Below are 15,779 nucleotides of genomic sequence, written 5' to 3' on the forward strand. Positions count from 1 at the left end.
TATTCCTTCCTCCTCCTATTTTCCTCACAACCACCCTGTAATGTGGGTTGGGCTGAGAGAGAATGATTGAGAGTGAAAGTCACCCAGCTAGTTTCCATGGCCAAGATGGAGCTAGAATCCACAATCTCCCACTTTCTAGCCTGGTGCCTTAACCACTAGACCAAGGGTAGGCAACCTTGGCTCTTTTATGCTCATTGACTTCAACTCCCAGAGTTCCCGAGCCAGCCATGCTGGCTCAGGAATTCTGGGAGTTGAAGTCCACGAGTCATAAGAGCCAAGATTGCCTACCCCTGCACTAGACTATAGCATTACATTGTTTTCTTAGGCAGTTAACAGAAAATCTAGAATTGCTTGCTTTGCATGTAGAACAGAGTACATTTTAACAAATATCATATGGAATATTTAAGTAGCAAAACTGATTTTGCTTCAAGATATTCAGATTTTAAATTGAATTTGTTTCAAGTTACGTTAACTAAGGAAACAAATTTCTATTCTTGAAATTGCAATGCAATATACATAGAGAATCTCTTTGTAGGCACTAGGATGTGATGCAGATCACTCTATATGGTTGGCTTTCTTTTAAACTCGAGAAGCCATACTGTATAAAATACTGTACAGTACAAAGAAAATGAAAGTGTCTCTTTTCAATCTAAAAAGTGTAAGACCTTTCTCAAAATTGGTACATTAAGAGAAGCAAAAAATCCAGGCTATTGAATTATCACTCATGCATTTGTAATGATTATTAGGTAAAATCTTATTGGTTTATTAAGGAAGTAATTGAGTCCTTTAAGTTAAATTTTATTCACTAATGTCAAATATTATACACACAGTGTAAATACTATTTGAAGTAAATATCCTAGCAAAATTTGACTTTCATCAAGATGGCTTCAAATAATTTTTAAGATCTGTCAGTGCAATCTCCAGAAATAGAATGATTTGGGTTAAAACTTAAATATCCATTGGACTATATGGACTATCCATGTTTATAGAAAACGATGTCTCATATAATTCTTCCCTTCTTCACAATGCTTCAATACTTCATAGAAATAATGAATTTGTAGAAGCAGTTGTTCCAAAAGTAAATTAATAAAATGATATCAAGGATTCCATTTATGTCCCTTTAACTTTTTCATTTTCTTTACCAACATGAATATAGGAATGCAAAGAGGCCTAAAGAGTAAAAACAAACAAAGTCTCAAGTTATTAAACAGCCAAAGAAGCAGTTCAGCCCCTTATACTGAAATCTACTTTGCTCTGTTAAAACTTTAAGTAAAGTTATGGTCTGTAGTTTATTAAAGATGATGAGGAAAATACCATTTACAAAAACAGAGACCTACAAACCAAAAATAATTGTTCAAGAGTTTGGTACTGTTCTACCCAGAAACCTCAGTAATGCCACTAGTCAATTAAGGGCCTTGCTCTAATCTATGAGTCTCCTGCCCGCACCCCCATGTATCCAGTCTGTAGAGGAATATACTGTCCAAATTGTACTACTCTGGAATAACCTAATGAGAAATTACCTGATTTAAAAATTGGTCTCTCTTCAGCTCCTTGTAAAATCGCAGTACACATGGATTAGCTCTGACTACCTTGGCTTCAAAATCCAAAACTCGAATACTCGCAAGACTACGAGCTCGAGAAAGTGCTACATATGCCTGTCCACTTTCAAAGACGCGAGCTAAAGAAACCTCAGCACAGTCTAAAGTCATACCCTAGAAAAAGAAATAAATGAAGATAATAAATGAAAAATCATTAGTAGACAAGACTGAGCTAGGAACACCAACAGTTAATGTAGATTGAAGTATCTACATAAGTCAACTGCTAGGATGCATAGCCCAGGTTTATCTTTGGAATAATAATGGGAAACTATTCAGTAGGTGGAATTATAACTTCGAGCTTGCTGCATTCTGACTGCAGTACAAATATAATAACTATTTTTGTCAATGTCCGTATCCTTACGATCTTGACTTATTTCCAGTTCTACTTAATTCTACTTATGTAACTTATAGTTCCAGTTTTAAAGTAATTCTCCTGACACAAATTTTGCTATGGATGCTGTCTTAACATATTTTTTTTCTACAGAGTAATTGCTGACCTGATCAGAAGCTGAATCTGCTCAGCTTCTTTTGCTACTTTAGGCAGCTGCCGCCAGCATGCATCTCTCCTCCAATAAAGAACTGCCTCGCATGATTTTTTTTTTTGCTTGAGTAGCAGAAGAGATGAGACCCCTGGCGATAAATTTACTGGTGCAAGGTCTGGTGCTTTCTAAAGCACTTAACAGGTTTTATGCAGGCTTCTTATTTACATGAGTATAGCACTCTTGAAAGAGCACCTGGCATTAAAAAAAAAAAAAAAAGCAAGTTTTGCTGCCCAGAAGTTCAGCTTAAACCAGGAAAAGAAATCTGGGCTCTGTAAACTATATCTTGCTTGTTCTGTTAAGTTTCAACACATTATAGATTTTCTGCTACTCTGACCAACATATTTTTGTACAGTCATACTGTTAGCACTATTTTGTCTACACTTTTCTGCTTCATGGACATTCACAGGCTACTTCCAGATGCTGCTGGCCATGTGGACAGAATTGGATTAATGCTGCAGACACTACCATTCCTTTTAAGATTACCTGAGGACGAAGTTCACATGTTTTCAATCGCTCTTTCTCCCTTTAGCTTACTGTCCTCCATGTCTGTAACTTGTCATCCAGGCTATTTTCGGATATATATTTAGCATTCTTTTAATTGGACAGTTTGACAGAAGGCTAATTATACCATTCTAAGCCCCTGCCTACACTCACCTAATTGTCCTAATCCAAATTAGCAAAAGTTGTTCGTTATTTTTCAGTTGGCAAGCAGTGCTTGGTAGGAAGGGAAGCCAAGGAAACAGAAACCAAGGGAATCCACCAATTTCTTTGCTTGCTTTGTCCCAGATTAAAAACAAAAAAGGGCACCGATCATCAACTTAATTATTGTGTAGCAGTATATATCCTCAGAAATTGGGGCAGTAAATTTTCTGATGACCCCAGAATTAGGTGATAGAACTTTAAATGGTATAATGGGGTTACCATATTAGGGCTCCAAACACCCAGATAACTGTGGAGACCTTGATGCTCTCCGAGCTTGGTTGTTTCTCACAGATGTTTCATTACCAGACCAAGTAATATCAGTACTGGTGTGTACTGTATGTGTGTGTGGGGGGGGGGGGGGAGGTTGCTCCCTGTTTATATACAGTAGCTTACCCTGCCAATATTGGTGAGGATATGGTTTTTTCCTTGATTAGGGCATTGTATTGTGTGTGATTATTTGTCTAGTCTGCTAATCCCTGATTATCTGGATGTTGGCTACTGGAAACGATGTGTTTTGGCTCTTTTGGTTTCCCACCAAAATTGGCAGGACAAGCTACAGGTAGCTCTTGACTTATGAACATTCATGTAATGACCGTTTGAAGACACAATGGAGAAAGATACCACTGTAGTCATGTGGCTGCATGTCAGGTGCTCGGCAACTGGTTTACATTTATGACCAGATGCCATGTCCCACAGTCCCATGACCGTGGTTTATTTTTTTCTCCCAGTTTCCAGTGTTTTTGGCCAGTTTCCAGCCAAAACCATTCAAAATAATGGATTTGCTTCACTTAATTACTATGTAATTTGGACGTAATAACTGCTCTAAAAACAGTAAAAAAAACCTAAGTCCAATCTCGTGGGTACCTTGATTTACAACCACAACTTCTGACCGAAATTCCAGTCCCAGTTTTGGTTGTTAGTTGAGAACTACCTGTACCAGGGGTAGACAATCTTGGCTCTTTTATGACTCGTGGACTTCAACTCCCAGAATTCTGGGAGTTGAAGTCCACGAGTCATAAAAGAGCCAAGGTTGCCTACCCCTGACCTGTACTATATATAAACAAGGAGAAAAACTCACACGTATTCTCACTGATGATATTATCTGGGAGGGTGGAGGTCAGGTGAAGGAGAAATTGACTACAGAAATCACTACCCTTATTAATCCTCCCCACCACAGAATAGAGAAATTGGATAGAAAGAGATTTCAAGAGAGTAAGTTATTGCTCTTCTAAATTTCAACAGAAAAGTTGTTGTATTGGCAGTAGGAAAAGGTCAAAGGAGAGATTGCTTACAGAAATTGCTTTTTCATCCTCTCCCCCTGCAAAGCAGAGAGATTGGAAAGAGATTTCTAGAGAGTACTATGCCTGTGGTTCCCAGCCTTGGGCTACTGACGTGATCGGATTGCTTTTAGAAAGGCAGATAGCTTATTTTCTTCCAATCCCCTTCTCTTCAATTAATCTACTCTGTAAGGTGGGGGGGGGGACACAGGTTGGGCACAGGAGGATGCCTACGAACTGTAATGGCAATCACATGACAGAGGGATGCTGCAGAGGTCATAAATGAGCTGTAAACATTTTTTTTTTCAACATTGTAACTTTAAACAGTCACTGAACAGAAATAGTCAATAACTGAGGATTACCCGTGCATTATAAGTTCTATTTTAAAGTTTAGGGATAAAGTTGTACTTTAATGACATTTAGTGTGCAATTTTGGTCTGCTCAGTTTTATAAATCATTGGTGGGAATAAAACAAGTTGGATTCCATCAGGTATGGGCAAAAAAGAACAGAATTGACTAATAATTTTTCAGCATTTTAACATTGATAAAGAGTCTAGTACAAAAAGCAAAATTCTGCTGTTACTTAGAGAAGTCCAGTGATATACCATTATTATTGTTTTGTTTCCCACAAAAATAAGATGGATAACAAACCTGGCTCTTGTGGATAGAAATAGCCCAGGCCAGCTTCAGGGGTATCTGTTGGCGAGTAAGGTAAGTGCCTGCTGGCCCTTTAAAAACCAATCGCTCAAATTCAATAACATTAGTCACACCACAAAGAAATCTCACTTTAGGCAGACCTATAGCAAAACACAAGTCAGAGTACAAAGTACATCTACATCTATTATCCGGTACTGCAATATGTCACTACTGTTGGTTACAGGTAATCCTCAACTAACAACCATAATTTAGCCTCATAGGTTGTAGCTGTTGTTAAGGGTGTCACCATATGACCATGCCTGATTTTATTATCTTTTTTGCAGGGATCAAGCAAACATTGAAGTTAAATGAACTCTCATGGTCATTAAATGAAGCTATTGGTTTTTGCCAGAAAACAGAAGTAAATGGCGATTTCCAGCCAAAAAAAAAAAAATGCCAAAAATTGCAGTCATAAATAAATCTGGTTGACAAGCACCCTAACTATGCCCATAGGGCACAAAGCCTGGGCGGGGGGGGGGGGGAGGAATCAGAACTTTAAAACCAGATTGTAAGTATCAAAAGGTTGCTATGCAACCAGTTGTAACTTGAGAACTACCTGTGTAGGTAATATGCCAAACTACTATCTATCACAGTATTTTATAGAATGACTGTCCACTATCTGTGAAGCAAGACTAGAGTAAATCTTTTAAAGGAACAATGCACAGGATTACATTAGAAAGTGAAATCTAGACTTGATCTGTAGCAATGAAGTTTGTTAGAACTGAACTCTTCAGCACTTTCAAACAAATTTGTCAAAGAAGGGTGGAAGTTTTTCTGTATATGACATAACTTTTTTTATGAGTTTCCTATTTTTTATTAATATTAATACCAGTGTGGCATTACAATCTTAACAGTTGAATGTCTTTTCTTCATTGCAAAAGGAAACCAAACCACATGACTACCAATGAGGAGAGCATCCAAAGTGTGTGCCTGTCAGAAACCAACCTTTTCCTTCAGTTTCAAATCCAATCACAACTCCACGAGCCCCATTCACCAGACCTTGAGAAACATCAAGATTCTTCGTAAGCATCACCTGTTAAAAAAGGAAAGACGCAGGAATGCTTTTGTGGATTTTTCCACGGCACCTTCTAAAGTAGATTTACTTCCACTGCATACTAACGAAACCATCCTCCACCCATTTGTGGGTAAGGGAATCATCCAGAGAAGTGCTTAGCGATTAGGATATAGGTGTTAAAATCAAGGAGACTCTAGCGCAGTGTTTCTCAACCTTGACAATTGTAAGGCATGTGGACTTCAACTCCCAGAATTCCACAGCCAGCATTGCTGGCTGTGGAATTCTGGGAGTTGAAGTCCACATGCCTTAAAATTGTCAAGGTTGAGAAACACTGCTCTAGCATTTGGCAAGATCTGATTCCAAATGTGAATGTGTTGCAAAGAAAGAGAAGCAACCACAACACCTCTGTCTCAAGCAGTGCTCAGTTTTATTTGTTCACCTGGGCACCTTCCTTGAGTTCAATAATGCTCTTCACAGGACACTGTGCATCAAGAGTCTTTGCCAACATAGGATCACTGTCAACAGCCTTGAAAGACCTTAGCTGTCCTGGAAAAGAAATAACATATTATTTACTAGAGTTCTGATTGCAGTGTTGCAAACTTATATCCTCTCAGACATCCTGCAGCACTACACTTGTTAATTTCTTTTTCAAATTAATAAATAGGAATGGAAACTGGCATGCTTTAAGCTAAAGCTCCAGCCTCTAGAAATGAAGACCTTTCAAATATTGAACAAATAACAAGGTAGGGGACTACTGGGCACAGATTTATAAATAAGTGCAGTTGCTATAAAAGTAGTAGCAGGGAGGGAGGAGGATGGAGGAAAATAACAGAAAAGTAAAGATTTGGCAAGCAACATACCTACCTGGTTAACTTCTGAGAAATGGAGGTTCTGTGACTCATATAAAAAATTATGTGAGTAGACAACCCAACAGTGCATTTAGTTTATGAATCTGCCCCACAGTCTATTCTCAAATTTCCAAATTTATCCAATTGGTGCAAATGAGTGGAGAACATCTGGCTAAATTTAGTTTGAAAAAAAATACTTCCTAAATAATGTTCCAGCAGCTGACCACAAGCTCTCAGTTTATCCTTCTACAATCACAAATATTTTGCACATCAAGAGTTCACAGGATTCCCAAAGTACAACCTTATAATCTCTACAATTGATGAGACAGTATATCACATTTCATTCAAAACAAAAATGATATGAAATAATTCCTATTATTGGTTCCAAGTTTTTACAACTCGTATTGGAAGTCATATTCTTTCTCAAAGGCAAAGAAAGAGCTACTTACTGTATCTTACTAGGCGTTGCTGCCTGATTCTTACCAGATAATTGTCGCAGCTGCATGGTATTTGTGAACTCTACATCATCCTTGTGAGTACACAACCGTGTAGCCAATATTCCATCTCTCTCCACTTTTTGCATTACTGTTTGGGTCAGCAGTCTGTTGACTTCCTCTGTCCATCTGTCAGATTGCAGTAGAGCACGGGTGTCAAACTCGTTTGCATCACGTGTTGTATCGTGATATATCGTGACAGTTTTTTCCTTTGCAGACCCGGGGTGGGCGTGGCCTGCACATGACACATCCAGCCTGAGGGCCACCAGTTTGATACCCCTACAGTAATGGTATTTAAAATCACAAGAGCTAAGACCTGTAATTGAGATCCATGGGTGTGTAGAAATCCTGGCATCACAGCAACTCTAGAAAACACTAAATATTTATCTATTTGACAAATTGTACTGTATGTTTCCCTGCCTATTGAGGGAAAAAGGCCATTCCTCCACACTAACTTCCTATCCCACTTAACTCCACGCGTGTTACAGCACAATTCCATCAACTCCAACCGGCCTGGCTAATGACAGGAATAGCTGAACCAATGAATCAGAAAGGTTGCCATAACAATTGCCACAATTTATTTCACTGGTGGCAAATATCACCCAACATTTCTCTTAGGATCCCACCATTCAAAGAATGTTATATTCGAAGTTTTGTGAAGAATTAAAAGAAAATGATGAAACTTCAGTCAGCATTCAAGCTTGGCAGATATAACACTGTCAACATTCGGAAATAAAATGAGGGAGAGATGGGAAAAGAAGGATCTCTAGGTTTCGGTCATTCCATCCCAAGAGGACAGACACCCCCCCCCCCCGTCCTTTCCCACCTGATGGTTCTAATGAACAAGGAGATATCTCACCTGCCAAGACGGACAGCATTCAGAAGAGAAATGAATTCCTTGTCAGTCTGTCTCCGGACCTCTGTCAACTCCATATTGAGATGGATGCATTTTCTCCAGCTCTTTGCCTGTAAAAGCACACTCCTGGTCAGCTAGTGACTGACCACATAGTTAGAAACAGCAGCAATTGCAACAGACCTGGAAACAGAACTTGGGCTGTCTGTGGTCCTTGGCAACGGGAGGCAATTGCAAGAAGTCTCCACAAATGATAAGATGGATTCCTCCAAATGGATCCTCACATTTCCTGACATCTCTAGCCAGAAAGCAAACAGAACAAGGATTCAAAAGAGGTTTTTTAATGATCTGGGCCAGGGAAATTGAATGTAATATCCAGTTTTTTAGTGTATTAGGTCTGCAATTCCAGGATTCCCAATCAAGCTGGAAAAGCTCCAAATTATGAAAGGATAAGCCATACTCCCATTTCCAACAGCTAGCTTTCTTTTTTCTTATTTCCTTTTTTCCCTTTCTTTCCTTCCTCCCTCCCTTCCTCCCTCTTCTCTCTAGAAGTACAGTGACAATAGTGGCTACAGACCTAATCCCCCACAGGTTTTCAATCCATTGCAAAAGTCCATAATTCCTCTAACGGTTAATCACACCATTGCATATTCCCTTCTAAAACCTGAAAAGTGCCTCAGGGATTTCAGATACTTTTGGTGGGGTGGATGGAGAATATATTACGTGCTTCTTAGTATGCTCAAGAGTTAGTGAAATTGAGATTAAGAGTCACAGCTAGAATCTAAGCCAGTTCATGAGTTAACCAGATGACCAATCTTTTAGTTACTAACGCTATATTACTGCAGCAGAGAGAGGTGGTAATATCTATCTTGCTGAAATCTCATGACTCTCAGCAGTTTATATAAGTAAAAAAAACCTATGGTACAATAGGATTAAAGTGATGAAAATAAATCATAAAGTTAATACCCAAGATAGAGATTAACAATAAAACTAACAAAAATAGAAAATAAAAAAAGATGGCATAATAGTTAAGGATTGTGAACCTTCTCTGGAAAAACTTTGTTTTCAACAAACTTCTAAATGTCATGTAGGAAGAAGCTAATCTAATATCCATAAGGTGACTGCTCCTTAGCTGTCTGCAACGCTTCCTGTGGTATTCTAGATCCATTTACTTAGGAACAGTGTAAGTATAGGAACACATTCAGAAAAGGAGGTTCTACATACCTAGCCACTGCCTCCAGTTTATCAAAGAATTCCCCTTCCACCATTGAGATCTCATCAATGATCAGACAGCGGCAATTCAGCCATTGCTGCCGAACCCTAGGTCTCTGGGCCAGCTCAAGACACTGATGCAGAGGGGCCTTTCCTGACCCAATACCTACAAAGGGGAAATTAAGAGAGCGCAAGAGTGGCATACCAGGCTAAATTCTTTCCAACCTCTCTCCTTCCCAGGATTTGAACTCCAATTACCTGCAAAAGCATGGAGTGTGATGCCCCCAATCTGACATGCTGCCACTCCCGTGCTGGCTGTGACGTAAGTGCCATTTGGAGGAAAGGAGGCCACAATCTTTTTCAGTAAATAGGATTTGCCAGTTCCTTTGAAAACAAAAGTTACCGTTAGAGAAAAAACATTCAGCTCAATTCATTCAAAGTTGCTCATATTCTCCTCTACAATTTATTATTATTTAGGGACTATTTAAATGGCAAGTACTGTACAAAGTTTCCTGTGCTTAAGTGTTGGTATTTAGGATGCAACAGTGGGTCAGTTTAAAACAGAGCAATTCCACTGAACCGGGGACTTTGTGTGTGTGTGTATTAAAGAAATTTTAACAAAGTAAAAACCATTGGAAAGAAATAGAGCACATAAAGAAAAATAGTGCATAGTGAGAAAAGAAAAAAAGGAAAGGAAAAAAAATAGAAAAAAGGGGGTAAAGGAAAAATTATAAAGAAGCATCTTATGATCTTCTTTGCAGCAATTATAAATGCATTTACATTTTACCCTCTCTCTACAGTTACATCATAGCTTCCTTCTTTCCATAAACTGCCTTTTTAATTTTCAAACCCATAAATCACAAGTTCATTTTTGTCAGTAAAAAGTCCAAAGGGTAAGAGCAAATAGTGTTAAGGTCACGCTGCAAATAAAAAATGAAGATTCCAAAAGAAGTGAATAAATATAGTTGAACGATGGAGTCCTTGATGATCTCTGAGCTTGGTTATTTACTTGTAGATGTTTCATTACCTGATTAGGTAACATCATCAGTGCTAGTGAGAGTGGGGTTTACTCTTTGTTTATTTATAGTAGCTTGCCCCACCAGTCTTGGAGTCCCCCCCCCCCTTGGTAGTTCCTAAATTAGGATATTGATTTACAATACAATAATGCATGGATTTAAGATTTTACAATACCCAATAATCCTCGGAACTAGAATTTTACAATATCCTAATCAAGGAACTACCAAGGAGAAAATGAGAAACCCACCAACATGGCAGAACAAGCTACTGTATATAAACAGGTAGCATACTCTACACAGGGTAGCACTGATATTACCTTGATCAGGTAATGAAACATCTGTGAGCAAACCAAACTCAGAGATCACCAAGAACTCCATTGTTCAACCCCGAGCTACATTTATTCAGTTCTATTGGAATCTTCATTTTTTTTATTTGCAGCATGACCTTAGACCATTTGCTCTTACCCTTTGGACTTTTTTTACTGACAAAAGTGAACTTGTGTTTTACAGGTCTGACAATTAAAAAAAGGCAGTTTATCACTAAGAACTCCACAAAAAATGAAAATCTATTCATACACATGCAAAAGAAATCCAGAAACCATGAGGTAAATCTCTTATGAATAAAAGCAGTGGGAGCTATTTAGCTTGAATCCCCACCATAGTCATAGGAAAGATCTGGGATTCCTAATTTGAAGTGACTAATCATATATACCAGTGTTTCCCAAACTTGACAATTTTAAGGCATGAGGACTTCAACTCCCAGAATTCCACAGCCAGCGTTTGGGAAACACTGATATATACCCTTCTCACCCCTTTTCATTTACCAGCACTCCCTGTGAAGAAGACGTTCTTTCCACTCAACACAGCACTCAGCACTCTTGACTGCTCCTGGGAAAGGGTTGCTCTGGAGCTCATCAACCAAGGCTTCTTCACCTGTTGTTCTTCAGTCATCTGGTGGACAATCCATATTTTAACTGATGTTCCAAAGGCAAAAATCATACATTTGAATCTCAGGAAATCAGAACTTATTATTATAGTGGCTGAGTGCCATCAAAGGTTTGCACTTTTATCTCTTTGCCAAAAAGGGAAGGAAAGAACGAGGGAAGATGAGTTGGGAGTGCAAGTTCAGTTCTGGTGGAACCGGATGTATATGTATTATGTATATATTCTATTTTGTTTTTATTTCTACTTTTCTTCTTTTCTTTTTTATATTTTTCTTAGTTTGTATTAGTTTTTTATCCTTTTATTTGTAAATTTTAATAAAATCTATCTTCCTAACATGTCATCTAATCAACATAGTCAACATAGCCTTCTTGGATTTGGGGAAAGTGCCATCAGAGGGTATGACTGTATCTTTTCTTTAGTGTTTAGTATTATTGATGCTTATAGTATAAGCAAATACTGTATTAACTTTTCAGGCAGATGATAGCTTACCTGCCTCCCATCCACTGATTCCATAGGACGCTTCCGAGACCTGCAGCGTAAAGTTTGTCCTTTCGTGGGGGTGGCTGTAACCTTAGCCAGAGCTTCTCTTGTATTTGTTTGTTGCAAATCGCGGACTTGCACCGGGCTTACTGTGTCAAATGTGCGTGGCAAGCTAGAGAGGAGCCTTGTCCGCTCAGCCACCGGCCTCATTCTGTGCTGCGTGGCTTCAAATTTGATGCGCAGAGTCTGAACAAAGCGACGCAAGCGATCCGGAGGACAATTAGAGAGCAGCAGCTGTACATAATTGGAACCTAAGGGACCCAACCGGATCGAGCTCTTCCCATCTTTCACAAAACGTGTGAAAAGTCGCATTTCATTCTGTCGCAAAGGGAAGTTCTGGAGACGGCCTGGACCCGAGGTGTTCGTCACCTGTAATACCAGTTCGCGGAACTCATTCCGCCCAAGGGTGACCCAGGCATCTCTCAGGAGCAACCGATTCGGGGCAGCCGCTGCACCCAGATGCTCAACTGCTACCGTGCAGCGAATCCTCCCAGCCAGCTCTGAGTCTTCTGCCGGTTGCATTTTAAGGCGTGAAGACGAGAGAGCAACACACAAACATGACAGAACGAGATCGAGACCGACTAAAGTCTACTCCTGTGCGGAACAGACACTTTTAGCTAGCTGTTGAACAAGCCGGGTTTTGAAAAGACATTCTCACGTTAAAGTTGCCTTTCTCCGCCGTGGTCGTGCTGCGGACTCATGCGGATTCAAATATTTTCTACCGGCCGCAACGACCAATCAGCATTTTGGAAGCTTTAGTTTTTCAGCCAATAAAGAGAAAGAGAGGAGGAGTTAGAATTTCCGGCTTGCGACGTTCTTCGTCAATACGTAGCTTGGAGACCAGAAGCGACGATCTCCGCCCCTGGATACGCTCAGCCCAGAGAAAGCGTCGGCAGAAGTTCTGGAGCGATTGACAGTCGCTCTAAATAACGCCGCATGGCTGTGGCTAAGGGGGGCGTAAAGGAACCATTGGACCCGGTAAGTCAGAACAAGATCTTCTGTGAGACGGTCCGGAAGGAGCTGCGATGCCAGCGCCTGCATACCGAGTATGCCTTAAACCCGCTCATGAAAGGTAAGCGGGGCCGGAAGAAGGCAGTTTTGTGAAATACAAATAATCCTAGACTTAACAACAGGTCATTTAGTGACCGTTCAAAGTTACAAGGACACTGAAAAAGTGACTTATGACCGTTTTTCATACTTATGACCATTGCAGCATCCCCATGGTCACATGTTCAAAATTAAGGTGTTTGGCAACTGGTTCATATTTATGACAGTTGCAATGTCCTGGGGTCATGTGATCAGCTTTTGTGACCTTCTGACAAGCAAAGTCAATGGGGAAGCCAGATTCACTTAACAGCCATGTTGCTAACTTAACAACTGCAGCCATTCACTTAACAACTGTGGCAAGAAGGGTCGTAAAATGTGGCAAAACTCGTTTAACAAATGTTTCACTCAGCAACATAAATTTTGGGCTCATTTGGGGTCGTAAGTCAACTACCTGTATTGCTCCCTTCCCCCCCCCTTTTAAGGTATCCTTGCCATTGAATGTAATCAAAGTCTGATGTAGACTATATTGATATATAAAGGGAGTGTGGTGAAAGATAGAGACTTGTCTGAAATCATCAGTTTCTATGTGTGTTTTTGGTTCTGCAAAAATCTACATTTCAAGCTAAATGTTACTGTTCCCAAAGAAATCAAGGTAAGGAGAACTTTTTCATTCTCTTAAGTCTAAAACGAAGTTTAAGACAGCTTTAATTTGAAGATCAGCAATAGCTAATTCCATAATCTTGCTTTTACCGCCAGTTCATGCCTTAACTGGGAAACCTGCCTCTTGGCATGATAACTTAGAGGAGCCTGCAGATGGTAAGACCCTGTTACAGCAGTTTTTAAAAAATTGCAGTTTGTTATAGATGCTGATATTTTATTATTACGATTGATTGCCAAATGTTTAATATTACTATCTTTCACAACAATGTGAAGCTGCCAATCCTTTAGCTGATATTTGCTTTTGTATGTAGTTTTTCCCACGTACCTAGAATGTCCTAATGTGTTATTATGGTTCATCGCAGTTAGCCAGATTGGATCTGGCATTTTTATCCACTTACCAAGCTCTTTCCAAGGACCTGGGATAGGCAGTGTAAATGTTTGGTGATGTTACAGATATTGTTGGAGGATGTAAGCTGTTCCAAGTAAAGCTGCCTTTTGCAATTGACTCGTGAATTTTGTCAGTGCTGATGGTGTTCAAGTGGTGCTCCAGTTGTTTTGGGATTGCACCCAAGGCGCCTATTATTACTGGTACTACCTTTGCTCAAAAAAGTGCTTACATTTCCTGTCTGTAAAATGATGCCATCAAATTTGATTTCAGCCCTTTTATTCATACAAGCCCATCAAACTATTCTCTTTTGGGTTAACCAACATCGTGTAAAATTCTGCAAAGAAGTTAGGGCATTAGGTAAGAGAAAAATGAAGAGGAAATATAACTAAATCTATTTTGCAAGGTCCAATCTGGGTTGGTCACTGGGACCAGAGGTTTAGTTTTCTGAGCTTTCGAACTCATGCTGAAGCCCACCTCAGGGAACTTCTCTCACACCAGAACGTAAAACAAAACACATTCAAATGCAAACAAAAATCTAAAAGTATTCTAAAACGAAAAGTGGGCTGATTAGATGGATGTATGGGGTTGCTTCTGGTCAAGATCAAGTGTAGGACTTTTTTTGCCTCTCCCAAAAAAGTATCTTCTGCAATTATATTTTGTATTGGCTTCTGTATTTCTATAAATTATGCTAAATATTGTCTAAAACAGCAGGATATAAAATTTCTCGGAATTGCAAGGGAACCAGATGCCAAGCAAAAATTAGGGCAAAATGTAGATCAGAATGAGAACCCATAATACAAAAAAATGAGAACGTTACTAGGCAGAAATTGTTCATGATCTACAATCTAGTATTAAATACAGGAAAAGGTTAAATGCGTATTTTCACATTTAAGTATGTTTGTCAATTTAGCACACAAAAGGTATGTTTTGCAGTTTTGCTTCATTAAACATACAAGATATAAATGCCACACCAAAGCTGCCTAACATTTCCCCCGAAAGAACCATTAGAGCAATTTAATAAAGTTAAATTTTGTGTTTGTTTTGGTGTTCTACTTTATGTCAATCATCTTGTGACAGTATTTCTTGAATAGCATCATGTACTGTATATTCCAAAGTAAAATACCTAATGTTGGATACAGAGCTGTAAGTTATGTAAACCAAAACATAATTAAATGTTCAATAGAACTCACTATTTACATAATTCTAAGTAATCTACTTGCACACATTTATTTCACACCCAATTCACCTAATAATTACTGCTTTAACTCAACAGCTAAATTCCTAAACATTATTCATCATGCTGTACTTGAACCACCCAAGAAATACACAGAACCCCAAACTGAAAGTCAGGAAATTGGTTGGTTTTCCACACCATTGGTAAGTAGGACTTCAGTGAAAGCTAAATATTGTGGGAAGACTGTCACGCAAATTTTGAAATACTGCCATGATTAAGATGAGCCTTCACAGGAAGATACCATTTTGGAAAGCCTTGAAAGGGTTCAGATAGCATCAAATGGGTTGTCAGATGAGAGTAAGTTATATTGAAGCATCCAACATTTTGTTCCTTTTTATTTAAATGCTCTTATATTAAAATCATATTCTCTTTCACAGATCAGTATCAACCGGAATGATAATAGGCTGCACTTCCCAAGTCGGAGCACTGAAATCAGCAGATACATGGATGCTATGTGGCGCTTGAAGGCGATGACCAAAAGCAAATAAGGGCGTAGTAACCTCAAGGGATTTTACTGTGAAGACATTAAACTTTAATTTAGGATTTCTGCCCTGCAAGATTACCATCTTGTTATCGTAGTTGGTTATTTTAAGAAAGGAAGCTGTCTTGTCTTTGAACTTTTAGTGGTTGCAAAATAAACTTGTTCCCAAATCGTGAGTGAGAGTATGTGTGTGTTTTTCACGTTAAGATACCTAGGCAATGAATTTCTCAT

At 39.1% G+C, this 15,779-nt stretch overlaps 2 protein-coding genes across 6 annotated transcripts; one reads left to right on the plus strand and one right to left on the minus strand.

Moving 5' to 3' along the window:
* Positions 1 to 184: 184 nt before the first annotated feature.
* On the minus strand, positions 185 to 12,408 carry PIF1 (PIF1 5'-to-3' DNA helicase). 4 transcript variants are annotated; one of them, XM_039323215.1, is made up of 12 exons: positions 11,688 to 12,408; positions 11,078 to 11,204; positions 9,496 to 9,621; positions 9,250 to 9,403; positions 8,209 to 8,323; positions 8,032 to 8,138; positions 7,162 to 7,301; positions 6,270 to 6,376; positions 5,761 to 5,848; positions 4,771 to 4,916; positions 1,521 to 1,712; positions 185 to 1,170 (listed from the first exon to the last, which is right to left on the minus strand). In XM_039323215.1, exons 1-12 carry the CDS (start codon positions 12,258 to 12,260, stop codon positions 1,111 to 1,113), a joined length of 1,935 nt encoding a protein of 644 aa, XP_039179149.1. In that variant the 5' UTR covers positions 12,261 to 12,408; the 3' UTR covers positions 185 to 1,110. The 4 variants fall into 4 exon arrangements, with proteins under 4 accessions (XP_039179149.1, XP_039179148.1, XP_039179147.1 ...); XM_039323214.1 differs by having other exon boundaries at positions 4,771 to 4,847; positions 7,162 to 7,451; XM_039323213.1 differs by having other exon boundaries at positions 7,162 to 7,451.
* A 152-nt stretch (positions 12,409 to 12,560) lies between these two features.
* On the plus strand, positions 12,561 to 15,724 carry FAM183A (family with sequence similarity 183 member A). 2 transcript variants are annotated; one of them, XM_039323260.1, is made up of 4 exons: positions 12,565 to 12,810; positions 13,542 to 13,601; positions 15,107 to 15,210; positions 15,445 to 15,724. In XM_039323260.1, exons 1-4 carry the CDS (start codon positions 12,675 to 12,677, stop codon positions 15,553 to 15,555), a joined length of 411 nt encoding a protein of 136 aa, XP_039179194.1. In that variant the 5' UTR covers positions 12,565 to 12,674; the 3' UTR covers positions 15,556 to 15,724. The 2 variants fall into 2 exon arrangements, with proteins under 2 accessions (XP_039179195.1, XP_039179194.1); XM_039323261.1 differs by lacking the exon at positions 13,542 to 13,601 and having other exon boundaries at positions 12,561 to 12,810.
* Positions 15,725 to 15,779: the final 55 nt, after the last annotated feature.

The sequence above is a fragment of the Crotalus tigris genome, unplaced genomic scaffold (assembly GCF_016545835.1).
Source record: "Crotalus tigris isolate CLP2741 ecotype Arizona unplaced genomic scaffold, ASM1654583v1 scf7180000024167.7108832, whole genome shotgun sequence".
Taxonomy (NCBI): Eukaryota; Metazoa; Chordata; class Lepidosauria; order Squamata; family Viperidae; genus Crotalus; species Crotalus tigris.